Genomic DNA, 12,493 nt, shown 5'->3' on the forward strand with positions numbered 1-12,493 from the left:
GAGGTGGACAAAGGAGGGACAACGGCCAGCGGAGGGTGTGAGGGCCTGGCTGGAGGAGGTGAGGGGTTATGGGAAAAGCCTCAGGAACAGGATGGTGATTACCAGGGCGAAGGGGGTGGGGGGGCGAGAGGAAAGGGGGAAGGAAGGTGATGGAAGAGACGTGACTTTGGGTAGTGAACGCACAATATACAGATGACATGGAATCGTATACCTGGAACCTATGTAATTTTATTAACCAATTTCACCCCAATATATTCAATAAGTAAAAAAAAAAAAACAAAAAAAAAAAACTCCCTTTGCAAGAAGCTCCAGAGACCATGGATCTGGGCGGAGTGTGGCTGTTGCCTTCACCCACCTGTGCCTCCTCCAGCCCCGGGCCCTCCCTCCGCCCGCCCTGCTCGCTGGAGTGAGGCATGGTGGTCTGCCGGGCAGGGGCAGGCCGGGGCGGCTTGGCGGGGAGGGCTGGAGCTGAGCGCCCGGTGCGGGCTTGCAGGCGGACCAGGAGGAGGAAGCCTGCAGCAGCAGGGGGTCCAGTGAGACACCGGTCTGAGCGAGGTAACCCCATCCCAGCGCTGAATCTCCTTAGTCACCGGGAGGATGCGGCTCCCCGGGGACAGACCGGAGCGTCTCAGTAACAGGTGCTCGGCTGTGACCCAGGTATCCCGGGGTCAGTGACCAGGAGGTGATAAACTGAGAGGCAGGTGGCCACTGCCCGGCCCGCAGGGCTGCGGGGTGAGTGTCCGGGCGGACGGATGCCTGGCCTGGCGCCCGCAGCCCCCGGAACCTGAGCCGGTGCCCGGCCCGTGGGGCGATGCTTCCGGAGGGAAGGCCCTCCCCGGGGAGGCGCGGCGGCCCCAGGGAGGCCTCCCGGCCCCGGCCGCCCTCCCGGGCTGAGCGCCTCGGAGGATTAGGCTGATCCGCTTAGAGCCGCCGCCGCGCCCGCCCGGCCGCCCTCCTGGGCACCCGGAGACCCGGACCTTTCCGCTCTCCGCCCAGCACGAGGTGGGCAGACATCCCGGAGGCGCCCTGCGCCGGTTCGTGCGGCTCGGGCTCCCGCCCTGCGGCCCTCGGCCCCGCCCCGATCTGCGGCGCGGCCCCCGCCTCCAGCCCCCGCCTCCGGGCCGCGCGGGGTGGCAGGCGGGCGGGCGTGCTCCTCGCGGTGAGGCCGCGCCAGCGCCGCGCACCTGCCGGCCGCCCCACCCGCGTCCGAGTGTCCGGGCCGCCGGTCTGTCCGTCCCCGCGGCGGCGGAGCGCGTCACCGCCGTGCGGGCGGGCGGCGGCGGGGCGGGGCGGCGCGAGCGGGGCGGCGGCGGGAGGCGCGGCGGGCGGCGGGCACGGGAGCGGCATGCGGCTCCTCGCGCTGCCCATCGCGGGCTGAGACGCCGCAGTCAGTCCGCGGGCAGCGCGGCGGCGGAGCGGAGGCCAGCGAGCGGGACGGACCGCGGGCAGCGCCGGGGCCGCGCCATGGGCCGCGCCGGGGCCGGGGGCCCGGGCCGGGGGCCGCCGCTGCTGCTCCTGGCGGCCGCGCTGGTGCTGGCCGGGGCCGCGCCGGGTAGGTACCGCTGCCCGGACCCGGGGCTCGTCCTCCGGGAGCCGGGACCCGGCCTCGGCCTGGGCGCAGCAGGTCCCCGAGCGGGAGGCCGGGGGCGGGGCAGCGCCTGGCCTGCAGCCGCGCGGGGCCGGGGCCGGGGTGCGAGAGGTGCGCCCAGGGAGGCCGGAGCGTGGGTGCGGCCCCACTGGGTGTGTGGGCCTCGGTGCCGGCTGCGGAGGGGCGGGGGCCGGCCCTGAGGCTGAGACTTAGCGCCGGACTTCGAGGTGCAAGGGGTGCGGGAGGGTGCGAGTTCAGAGCGGGGCCTGGGGGGTGAGGGGGGTGAGGAGGGGACCCTGAGGGTGCCAGTTCAGGGGTGGCCCTGGGGTGGGCGGGGCCCTGGGGTGTGCATTGGGGTGGTGCCTGGTGGGCGGGGCCCTGGAGGTGTGCACCTGGGCGGGGCCTTGAGAAGTGGGCGGGGCCTCGGGCGGGCCAGGCTCTGAAGGTGCAAGCTCAGGATGGGGCCTTGAGGATGCGCTTGGGAGTGGCCTGGGTGGGCGTGGCCTGGGCGTGAGTTCGGGGCGGGGTCGGTGTGGGCGGGGCCTGGGGTGAGCTCGGGGCGGGTCTGGGTGGGCGGGGCCTGGGTGAGAGCTCGGGGCGGGGTCTGGGGTGGGCGTGGCCTGAGGTGAGCTGGGGCGGGTCTGGGTGTGCGGGGCCTGGTGAGAGCTCGGGGCGGGGTCTGGGTGGGCGGGGCCTGGGTGAGAGCTCGGGGCGGGGTCTGGGTGGGCGGGGCCTGGGTGAGAGCTGGGGCGGGTCTGGGTGGGCGGGGCCTGGTGTGAGTTCGGGGCGGGGTCTGGAGTGGGCGGGGCCTGGTGTGAGTTCGGTGCGGGGTCTGGGGTGGGCGTGTCCTGAGGTGAGCTCGGGGCGGGTCTGGGTGGGCGGGGCCTGGGTGAGAGCTCGGGGCGGGGTCTGGGGGGCGGGGCCTGGGTGTTAGCTCGGGGCGGGTCTGGGTGGGCGGGGCCTGGGTGTGAGCTCGGGGCGGGGTCTGGGGTGTGAACTCCGGGCAAGATCCATTCCAGGGCAGCCTTGGCGGGGCCTGGCCAGCCTGCGTGTCATGCGGGCGCGGGGCCTGGCCGGGAAGCCTGGCGGGATGTGCGCCGGGGGCGGGGCGGGGCGGGGCGGGCAGGCTCACAGGTGAGGCCTCGCGTGGGGCCGGAGGACAGCCGGGCGGGGCGGGACGGGGCCTAAAGGCGGGTCCCTGACGCCGCCTCTGCCCGCAGCGCGCGAGGCGGGCAGCGCCGTGGCCGTGGACGTGGACGAGCCCGCACCGACCACCCCCGCGTGGGAGCCGCGAGCCAACGCCACGCGGGCGCCGGCGGGCCCGCCCGGAGCCGGGGCGGCGGAGGCCTGGACGGCGGAGGCCGCGGGGGGCCCCGGGGCGGGCCCGGAGGACGCGCTGGAGGCCTCGGCCGTGACGGGCACCGCCTGGGAGGCCGACGGCCCGGGCCTGGGCGCGGGGCCCGCGGAGGCGGGCAGCGGGGACACGCAGGCCCCGCCCGCCACGCCCCCGGCCGCGGCCCCCGGGCGGCCATCCCTGCCGCCCGCCCCGCCTGAGGCCCCGGGCCCCGGCCCCGGCCCCGGCCCCGCGGAGGACGCGGCGGAGGAGTGGCTGGGCCTGGGCGGCGGCTCCCCGCAGCCCGCGGGGCCGGAGCCCACGTCCCCGCCGCGGGGCCCCCCGGAGCGCCGCCCGGGGCCCGCGGTCCTGGACGTGGACGACCTGGAGGGGCCGGACGGCGGGGGGCCGGAGCGCCGCCCGGAGGCGGACTTCGCGGCCGAGACGCCCTCCTGGAGCCTGCTGGACCTCTACGACGACTTCACCCCCTTCGACGAGTCCGACTTCTACCCGACCACGTCCTTCTACGACGACCTGGACGAGGACGGGGACGGGGACGGGGAGGGCGCGGACGCGGACGCGGAGGGTGCGGACCTGGGGGGCACCCGCCCGGCGCCCGGGCCCGGCACCGGGCCGCCCCCCGGCTGGTGGCACGCCGTCCCCCCGCGCCCCCCGGGCCCGGCCCCCGGCGGCGGCATCGCCCTCCGGCCGCGCCCGGGGGAGCCGGCCCGGGACCCGGCCGCCGGCGAGAACGGCACCGCCTGCCGCAGCGGCTTCGTGCGGCACAACAGCTCCTGCCGCTCCGTGTGCGACCTGCTGCCCAGCTACTGCCACAACGGCGGCCAGTGCTACCAGGTGGAGGGCATCGGCGCCCTCTGCAGGTGAGGGGGGCCCTGCAGGTGAGGGGGTGAGGGGGGCCCTCTGCAGGTGAGGGGGGCCCTCTGCAGGTGAGGGGGTGAGGGGGCCCTGCAGGTGAGGAGGCCCTGCAGGTGAGGGGGGCCCTGCAGGTGAGGGGGTGAGGGGGCCCTGCAGGTGAGGGGGCCCTGCAGGTGAGGGGGCCCTGCAGGTGAGGGGGTGAGGGGGCCCTGCAGGTGAGGGGGTGAGGGGGCCCTGCAGGTGAGGGGGCCCTGCAGGTGAGGGGGTGAGGGGGCCCTGCAGGTGAGGGGGCCCTGCAGGTGAGGGGACCCTGCAGGTGAGGGGCTGAGGGGTGCCCTCTGCAGGTGAGGGGGTGAGGGGGCCCTGCAGGTGAGGGGGTGAGGGGTGCCCTCTGCAGGTGAGGGGGCCCTGCAGGTGAGAGGGTGAGAGGGCTCTGCAGGTGAGGGGGCCCTGCAGGTGAGGGGGTGAGGGGTGCCCTCTGAAGGTGAGGGGGGTCCTGCAGGTGAGGGGGGGCCCTCTGCAGGTGAGAGGATGAGGGGGCCCTGCAGGTGAGGGGGTGAGGGGTGCCCTCTGCAGGTGAGGGGGGCCCTCTGCAGGTGAGGGGGGCCCTGCAGGTGAAGGGGGCCCTCTGCAGGTGAGTGGGGCCCTGCAGGTGAAGGGGGCCCTGCAGGTGAGGGGTGCCCTCTGCAGGTGAGGGGGGGCCCTCTGCAGGTGAGGGGGGCCCTCTACAGGTGAGGGGGGGCCGGCGGGAGCCCAGGAGCTGGGCTGAGCTCTGGGTGTGTGTGTGAGGGGGACCCAGCCCAGGCCCAGCCCAGGCCCAGTTCCCGGGCCGAGGCCCAGCCCAGCTCCCCGGCCCCCGGGAAGAGCTGTCCAGCCTGAGCAGCGCCCGCGGCCCTGTCCCCGGGGGAGGCTCCTCAGGATGAGGTTTGTGTTTCCTCTAAGGGCTGTGCCCCTGACCCAGCCACTGACTCTGCAGGCAAAAGGGCCCTGGCCCGTGTGGCCCAGTGGGTAGAGCGTCGGCCTGTGGACCAAAGGGCCCCGGGTTCAATTTGGGTCAAGGGCACAGGCCTGGGTTACGGGCTCGATTCCCAGGAGGGGGCATACGGGAGGCAGCCGATCAATGGTTCTCTGCCATCCTGGATGTTTCTATCTTTCTCTCCCTCTTCCTTCCTCTCTGAAACCAATAAATATACATTTAAGTGGAGGCAGAGAAGGGGAGGATTTCGGAGTGGGGCCTTTGCTGGCTTGAAGAGTTTTTGGGGAGTTGTGTCTACACCAGCAAAGAGAGACACTGCAGACCACGCCTCTGAGCCACCTGCAGGGCCGAGTCGGGTGGAGGGGGGGTCCCATCAGAAGGAGGCCCTTCTCACTGGGCCAGACCAGCCAGGGAGCAGCCAGCCGAGAGGCCTCCCGGGTGACAGAGGGGCGGGGTTTGACTGGGAACCCCCGTCCAGAGAAGACAGAGCCGGTGCTGTGAGGACGTGGCCTGCAGCACCCGGTGCCTCTGGGATTCTGGTCCCGCCCTCCCAGGGAGGGGAGCCTGCGAGGGAGCCGGCCATGTGGCTGGCGGGCTGCCTCTGCCTCTCCAGGCCGAGCCGGGCAGAGCCTCGGGCTCCGCGGAGACCGTTTCATTCGGTCCTGGCGAGGGTGTTTCCACAGGAGGGTGTCCTTTTAAAAATACATCTTATCACCGAAAGCGGTGCGGCTCCATGGACAGAGCCTCGGCCTGCGGACTGAAGGGTCCCAGGTTCGATTCCGGCCAAGGGCATGTACCTTGGTTGCGGGCACATCCCCGGTAGGGGGTGTGCAGGAAGCAGTTGATTGATGATTCTCTCTCATTGATGTTTCTAACTCTGTCCCTCTCTCTTCCTCTCTGTGAAAAATCAATAAAATATATTTTTTTAAAAATAATAAAATAAAATAAATAAAAATACATCTTATTGATTTCCAAGAGGAAGGGAGAGGGAGAGGGAGAGAAACATCAGTGGTGACAGAGAATCATTGATGGGCTGCCTTCTACATGCCACCCCACCCCCAAACTAGGGATCGAACCCACAACCAGGTCATGTGCCCTGACCAGAATCGAACCCGGGACCCTTCAGTCCGCAGGCCGGCGCTCTATCCACTGAGCCGCACCGGCCAGGGCCTGGATGCCCCTTTAAGAGTCATTCCCAGCGCATCTCTCCGTGGTCTCCGTGGAGGCGTGTGAGGAATGCAGATCCCTTAGGTCTCGGCACTCTGGCAGCAGAGTGGCAGGTAGAAAGCATGGATGTTGTGCCGTTGGCTCTAAACCTTGGCGTCCGGTTCCTTCCCGAGAAGGTGTTTCCCGCACGTGGTCATGGCGCTCGCGTCACTCTGGGAGGGTGTGTCCACACCTTCTGAGCGGAGTTACCAGCCACGGCCAGGGGAGCAGCTGTGACCACGGAACAATGGTGGCCCGGCCGCGTGGCTCCGTGGCTGAGCGTCGACCTAGGAACCAGGAGGTCACAGCTGGATTCCCGGGTTGAGGGCTCGATCCCAGGCCTAAAGGAGGCAGCCGATCCATGATTCTCTCTCATCATGGACATTTCTCTCTCTCCCTTCCTCTCTTTGAAATGGATAAAAATATGTTTAAAACATACAAAAAAAGGAAAGAAAGAACGGTGGCCAGGCCGTGTGGCTGGCTGAGGGCCACAGGAACGGGAGCAGCTTGGGGTTTGCTCCTGGAGGTCACTGGGGAGACCACAGCGATGGATCTAGCGGGAGGTGGGGGTCTCTGTGCAATCCCCGGCACCCGGAGCTCTCGGTGCCCCCTGGTCCCTTCCCGGCCTGGTGTGGCTGTGTGGCCACGGCTCCTCCCAGGGTCCTCCCTCCGCAGGGTCACGGCCACCAGGGCCCCAGGCTGAGCCCCCTCGCCGCTGCGCACGCGGTCGGCTGAGGCGGGAGCGAGCGGTTTTGCATTCCGCGCACAGGAGGCTGCTGAGCTGCAGCTGCAGACCGGCCTTTGTCTCTGCTCCGCGGCTGCGGAGGCCGGGCGGCCGGGCGGGCGGGACTTCTCCCAGCGGCGGCTAGCACCACGAGCCTCCTGCGCCCGGCGGGGAGGGAAGGAATCCCCGTTAGCCATGCCCCCACCCCGCTCCCTCTGGGTGTGGCACGGCCGGTCCTCACTGCTCACCCGGAGGCTCCCGTCCTCCCTGCTTTGCCTGCCTCTGTCTCCTTCCCCATCTTGCCTCTTTGAAGCAGCCTGGTTCCCATGGAAACGGCAATGTCATTGGGAGAGCCGGAGCCTGGGAATGTCCCCAAGGGCAGGGGAAAGTCACTCCACAAAAGAGGAGCCCCCGGGGCGGTTCTCACGCTCTCCTGGGGTTCTCACGGCGGGGGCAGAGAGGGGAGAAGGATGCCCTTGTCCGTCTGCCCGTCAGGGTCTGGTTCGCCCCAGGAGCCAGACGGGGCTGCAGAGCTGGGCGGGTCCTATGACTTTGTGGCCTGGGATCCCATGCAACTCGCGTTTCTCCTTCTTTCACCCGGACCCGGGGCGGGCGGCTGCTGAGCTGGTCCAGCGGGGTGGGGGGTGGGGTTAGGGGTGGGGGGCCAAGCTCCCTTTGCTCCTGACCCTCACAGTCAGCAAACGGCCAGTCCTTCAGTGTCTCGGGCTCTGGTTCCCTTGGTGCCATGGACCCCACAGCAGCCTGACCCTCAGCCCGGGTGGTGATGGGCGGCCGGAATGTCAGCCGTGAGGTCAGCCCAGCTCCCGGGCGGGCGGGCGGCCGGTCCCGGGACCCAGCGGGAGGAAGTGCCATCGGAGGCCAGGCCTCGCCCTGACAGGGCCCCCGCCCACCGCCCATCTCCCCCGCTGGCTGCTGCAGGTGCAACACCCAGGACTACATCTGGCACAAGGGCACGCGCTGCGAGTCCGTCATCACCGACTTCCAGGTGATGTGCGTGGCCGTGGGCGCAGCCGCCCTGGTGCTGCTCCTGCTCTTCATGATGACCGTGTTCTTCGCCAAGAAGCTCTACCTGCTCCGCACCGAGAACACCAAGCTGCGCCGGACCCAGTGAGTGCGCGCCCGCCTGCCGCCCCGCCGCCCGGCCAACGGCCACCCTCCTCCTGACCCACATGTTCTCCGCAGGGTTCCAGGACCGGTTCCACCCCCAGCTCTGTGTGTGTGTGTGTGTGTGTGTGTGTGTGTGTGTGTGTTTAAGAGATTTGATTTCGGAGAGGAAGAGAGAAGGGGACAGAGATAGAAACATCAATGATGAGGGAGAATCATATATATATTTTTTTTTAATTGATTTTTTACAGAGAGGAAGTGAGAGGGATAAAGAGTTAAAAACATCGATGAGAGAGAAGCATTGATCAGCTGCCTCTTGCAAACCCCCCCCCCCCACTGGGGACGTGCCCACAACCAAGGTACATGCCCTTGACCGGAATCAAATATGGGACCCCTCAGTCAGCAGGCCGACGCTCTATCCCCTGAGCCAAACGGGTTTTGGTTTGTGTGTGTTTTTAAATATATTTTTATTGATTTCAGAGAAGAAGGGAGAGGGAGAGAGAGAGAAGCATCAATGATGAGAGAGAAAGAATCATGGATTGGCTGCCTCCTGCACATCTCCCACTAGAGATGAGCAGGAAACCAAGCCTGTGCCCTGACCAGGAATCAAGCCCTGACCTCCTGGTTCACAGGTCGATGCTCACCCCTGAGCCATGCGGCTGGGCCCCAGTTGTGTTTTCACACAAAAGACCCTCCGGGCATCACCATTCCCTCACAGAAAGTGCCGGAATCCGGCAGAGGCTGCGCCGTGCGCTCTGCCGCCGTACAGCCCATTTGTCTCCCACCCATCCCCCCAGAGGCTGCTCAGATAGAGCGTCAGCCTGCGGATCCAAGGGTCCCAGGTTCGATTCCCGGTCAGGGCACACGCCTGGGTTGTGGGCTTAATCCCCAGTGTGGGGCGTGCAGGAGGCAGCCGATCCATGATTCTCTCCTCACGGGTGTTTCTCTCTCCCTCCTCCTCCCTTCCCTCTGAAGCCGATAGGAACATATTTGAAAAGTAAAGATTAACAGCGGCAGGCGTCTCACTCGGTGGCGTGCGAACAGCCGGGCGTCTGTCCCGGCCTCCGTGGCTGCCGAGGTGCCACCGGGGGCCCTGAGCTTCCTCTGCGTTTGCCCCGTCACTCCCTCACGTGCGCCTCCTCTCTCTGTCACTCCAGCAAATTCCGGACCCCGTCCGAGCTCCACAATGACAACTTCTCCCTGTCCACCATCGCCGAGGGCTCGCACCCGAACGTAAGGACCCGCCCGCCTCTGCCCGCTCCCCACCCGCACCCCGCACCCACCCCGCCTCTCGCTCCCCTGACCTCCCTCAGGCCTCCCTCCCCGTGTGTGCTCAGCCTGCTGGGCCTGCGAGTGTCTCCGCGTGCAGAGCCCCCTCAGCTCCCGGGTCCCCAGGGGGCGGCCGGGACGGGGTTGGGGTGGGGAGCCGTGGGCGTGGGAAGGGGGGCTGGATGGCACATCTCTCCCCGGCTCGCAGAGCTGCGGGGTGTAGAGGGGTCCTCCCGCTCTTTCTGCCGAGCAGGAAGCTCGGCCTTCCTTGCGGGGTCCCTGGGGGTCACTGAAGCCAGGAAGGCGGCCCTTTGGGGGGCTGGACACACGTCTGACACAGTTCCGGGACCTTAAGTCCCGGCAGACCTCTAGGCCATGGTGAGGGCAGCGGGGGCCATGGGTCTGGGCCCGACAAACACCAGCTGAAACCCAGGACACCTCCCCACCGACTCCTCCAAAGACCCTGCCCTCTGTGCGCGCTGGGCTCCCAGGCAGAGACCAGGCCCTGTCGGAGGCAGGTCCCAAGGGAGCAGGCCCTGGCCGGTGCGGCTCAGTGGACAGAGCGCCGTCCTGCAGGCTGAAGGGTCCTGGGTTTGATTCCAGCCAAGGGCACAGGCCCGGGTTGTGGGCTCGATACCCAGTGGGGGTTGTGCAGGAGGCAGCCCATCCATGATCCTCTCTCCCTCTTCCCTTCTTCTCTGAAAGCAATTTAAAAATATATTTTAAAAAATTAAAAGGAAAGAAAGTACAACAGCGGCCACCCAATCCTGGAACTCCGCGCCGGGAGCTCCGTGCCCGGGGCGGAGGCTCCAGTGGGCTCACCGGATGGAGCCGGGCCGGAGGCGACCAGGACCACAGAGCCCGGCTCGCGGGGCCTCCACGGAGCTTCCAGGCTGCTCCGCCCTCACAGCTGCCAGGCGCTCGGATATGGCCGCTGTCCCGGGTTCTAGTCTGGGGAGGGGGCAGCTCGGGGGGGGGGGGGAGAGAATGAGGGATGAGTCCTTCACCAGCCCTGAGAAGTGGCTGGGGGTGGGGTGGCACGGAGGGGAGAGGAACGGAGTTAATGGAGGTGACGGTGGAGGAGGAACGGGCTCCAGGAGGTGGGCCGCACCGAGAGACTCCCAGGTTCAAGGCTGGCATCAGAGCCGAGGAGAGGGCGGCCCAAGGATGCAGGCCCCTGCGGGCAATGGGGCTGCTCCTCATGGGGGCTCCACCCCCTCACCCAGCCCCTTGCCTGACGGGCCCCTGTCCTGGTCCAGCCTTCCTTCCTACCCCACCCCCAGCGGGGGGCCTGCGGGAGGCAGCCGGTCCCTGATTCTCTCTCATCATTGACGTTCCTCTCTCCCTCTCCCTTCCCCTCTGACATCAGTACAAACAGATCTTTTTACAAAGGAAGAGAGAACAGTGTTTGCGAGCCTGTCTCCCGCCAAGGTCCCTCGGTCCTCTCCCGCCTTCCGTCTCTGCCCTGCCCCACCCTCACCTCTGTGCCTCTTGCAGGACGACCCCAGCGCCCCCCACAAGATCCAGGAGGTCCTCAAGTCCTGCCTGAAGGAGGAGGAGCCCTTCCTGGCCCAGAACTCCCTGTCGCCCAAGCTGGAGGGCGGCCGCAGGGACCCGGCCCAGCTGGAGCCCAACTGCCTGCAGAACAACCTGACCTGAGGGGGCGGGTGGCGAGGAGGGGGGGCGGGCGGCGAGGAGGGGCCAGGGCGCCCTCGGTAGCTGTGCGTCCAGCTTTTCCTTTTCTGTCTCATGGCATGCTTCGTGTGTGTTGTCCGGGAGGGAGACCGCGGGCCGCGGGCCGAGCAGAGCCGCGTCCGTGGGGGTGTCTGTGCGTCTGTCCGTCCATTGCTTCTGCCGCTGTGGTTTCTAAGCCTCCGCTGTCATCCAGCTGACTTTTTCTTTTTGTACTCGGGCCCACCTTTTTTTGAAATGCCAATAAACACAACAACCGTTCTTGAAATAAAACTTTTTAAAAAGCCGTCCTCCTGGCATCCCATGTCCGCTCCCTCCCCGTCCTCGTCCGCCCGAGTTGAATTCTCGTCTCCCAGGGGGCGGGTGTGTCTGCAGACGTGCGAGTCCCAGAGACGGTGTCAGAGGTGTCTGCTCGCTCCGGCACGGACCCCACAGGCCTGGAGCCGGAGCGGTGGGCCTGCCCCTCTGCGTTCCGGAGGCGGCAGGCCCACCGTCCAGGTGCCGACAGAGCTGGTCTCCGGCGAGGCCTCTCCTGCTTGCAAAGAGCCGTCGTCTCTCTGTGTCCTCGTGCAGCGTTTTCTCTGTGCATGAGAGACAGACAGAAAGACAGAGAGAGGGAGAGGGAGAGAGAGATAAATCTGTGTTTCTCTTCCGATAAGGACACAGCCCTGTTGGGTTAGGTCCCACCATGATGACCTCACTTACCCCACTGGCCTGTCTCCCCACCATCACGTTGGGGTTAGGGCTTCAGCACACGGCTCGGGGGTCACAGACTCGGCCAGTTTGGTCTGTAGCTCCAACTACCAAGCTCACTCTCGGCCCTGGTCAGCGCTTCGTCCTACTCACCAGGCCTGCCAGTTCCATCCCCAGCCAGGGCGTATCCAAGATCAACCAATGAACGCCGAGGAAGCAGAGCAACACATTGATGTCTCTCTCCCCCTCCCTCTCCTTCTCTGTAAAACCAAGGAAGTACCCCGACTGGTGTGGCTCAGTGGTTGAATGTTGACCTATGAGCCAGGAGGTCACTGTTCCATTCCTGGTCAGGACACACACTCTGGTCCTCGGTTTGATCCAGGAGGCAGCCGACCAGTGACTCTCTCTCGTCAGTGATGTCTCTGTGTCTCCCTCTCACTTCCTCTCTGAAATCAATAGAAATATTTTAAAATGAAATGTAACGAAGGAAGGAGGAGGCAGACTCCTCGTTCCTGCTTTCTTAGCTATTCATTCAGCGTGCAAACGGCCAGGGCCGTGCTGGGCCAGGCCCTCCAGCTGGATGAGACAGGACAGTCACGCTCCAGGGACAGGCTGCGGGAGGGACAGCTGACACAGGCCTCTGTGTGCCTCTAGGCACCTTCCTGGTGGCCCTACTGGTGCTGTGGCCCCGTCCACTCTCTGCTGTGGACCCAGGGCTGTGTGTAGAGTGCTGGGTCCGGCCGTGTGTGTGAGGGCCGCGTGCCTGATGGTCGTGTGCGTGACGGCCGTGTGCGTGCTGGCCGTGTGCGTGCCTGATGGTCGTGTGCGTGACGGCCGTGTGCGTGCTGGCCGTGTGCGTGCCTGATGGTCGTGTGCGTGACGGCCGTGTGCGTGCTGGCCGTGTGCGTGCCTGATGGTCGTGTGCGTGACGGCCGTGTGCGTGCTGGCCGTGTGCGTGCCTGATGGTCGTGTGCGTGACGGCCGTGTGCGTGCCTGATGGTCGTGTGTGTG

At 67.2% G+C, this 12,493-nt stretch overlaps 1 protein-coding gene across 3 annotated transcripts; it reads left to right on the plus strand.

Annotated features, from left to right (window-relative positions):
- The first annotated feature begins 1,325 nt into the window (after positions 1-1,325).
- Positions 1,326-11,079, plus strand: CSPG5 (chondroitin sulfate proteoglycan 5). 3 transcript variants are annotated; one of them, XM_045578772.1, is made up of 8 exons: positions 1,326-1,552; positions 2,809-3,096; positions 3,149-3,186; positions 3,357-3,489; positions 3,529-3,802; positions 7,643-7,831; positions 8,986-9,061; positions 10,595-11,079. In XM_045578772.1, the coding sequence occupies exons 1-8, from the start codon at positions 1,465-1,467 to the stop codon at positions 10,754-10,756; spliced, it is 1,248 nt and encodes a 415-aa protein (XP_045434728.1). In that variant the 5' UTR covers positions 1,326-1,464; the 3' UTR covers positions 10,757-11,079. The 3 variants fall into 3 exon arrangements, with proteins under 3 accessions (XP_045434728.1, XP_045434727.1, XP_045434729.1); XM_045578771.1 differs by having other exon boundaries at positions 2,809-3,091; positions 3,144-3,186; XM_045578773.1 differs by lacking the exon at positions 7,643-7,831 and having other exon boundaries at positions 2,809-3,091; positions 3,144-3,186.
- Positions 11,080-12,493: the final 1,414 nt, after the last annotated feature.

This window comes from Pipistrellus kuhlii, unplaced genomic scaffold (assembly GCF_014108245.1).
Source record: "Pipistrellus kuhlii isolate mPipKuh1 unplaced genomic scaffold, mPipKuh1.p scaffold_m20_p_103, whole genome shotgun sequence".
Taxonomy (NCBI): Eukaryota; Metazoa; Chordata; class Mammalia; order Chiroptera; family Vespertilionidae; genus Pipistrellus; species Pipistrellus kuhlii.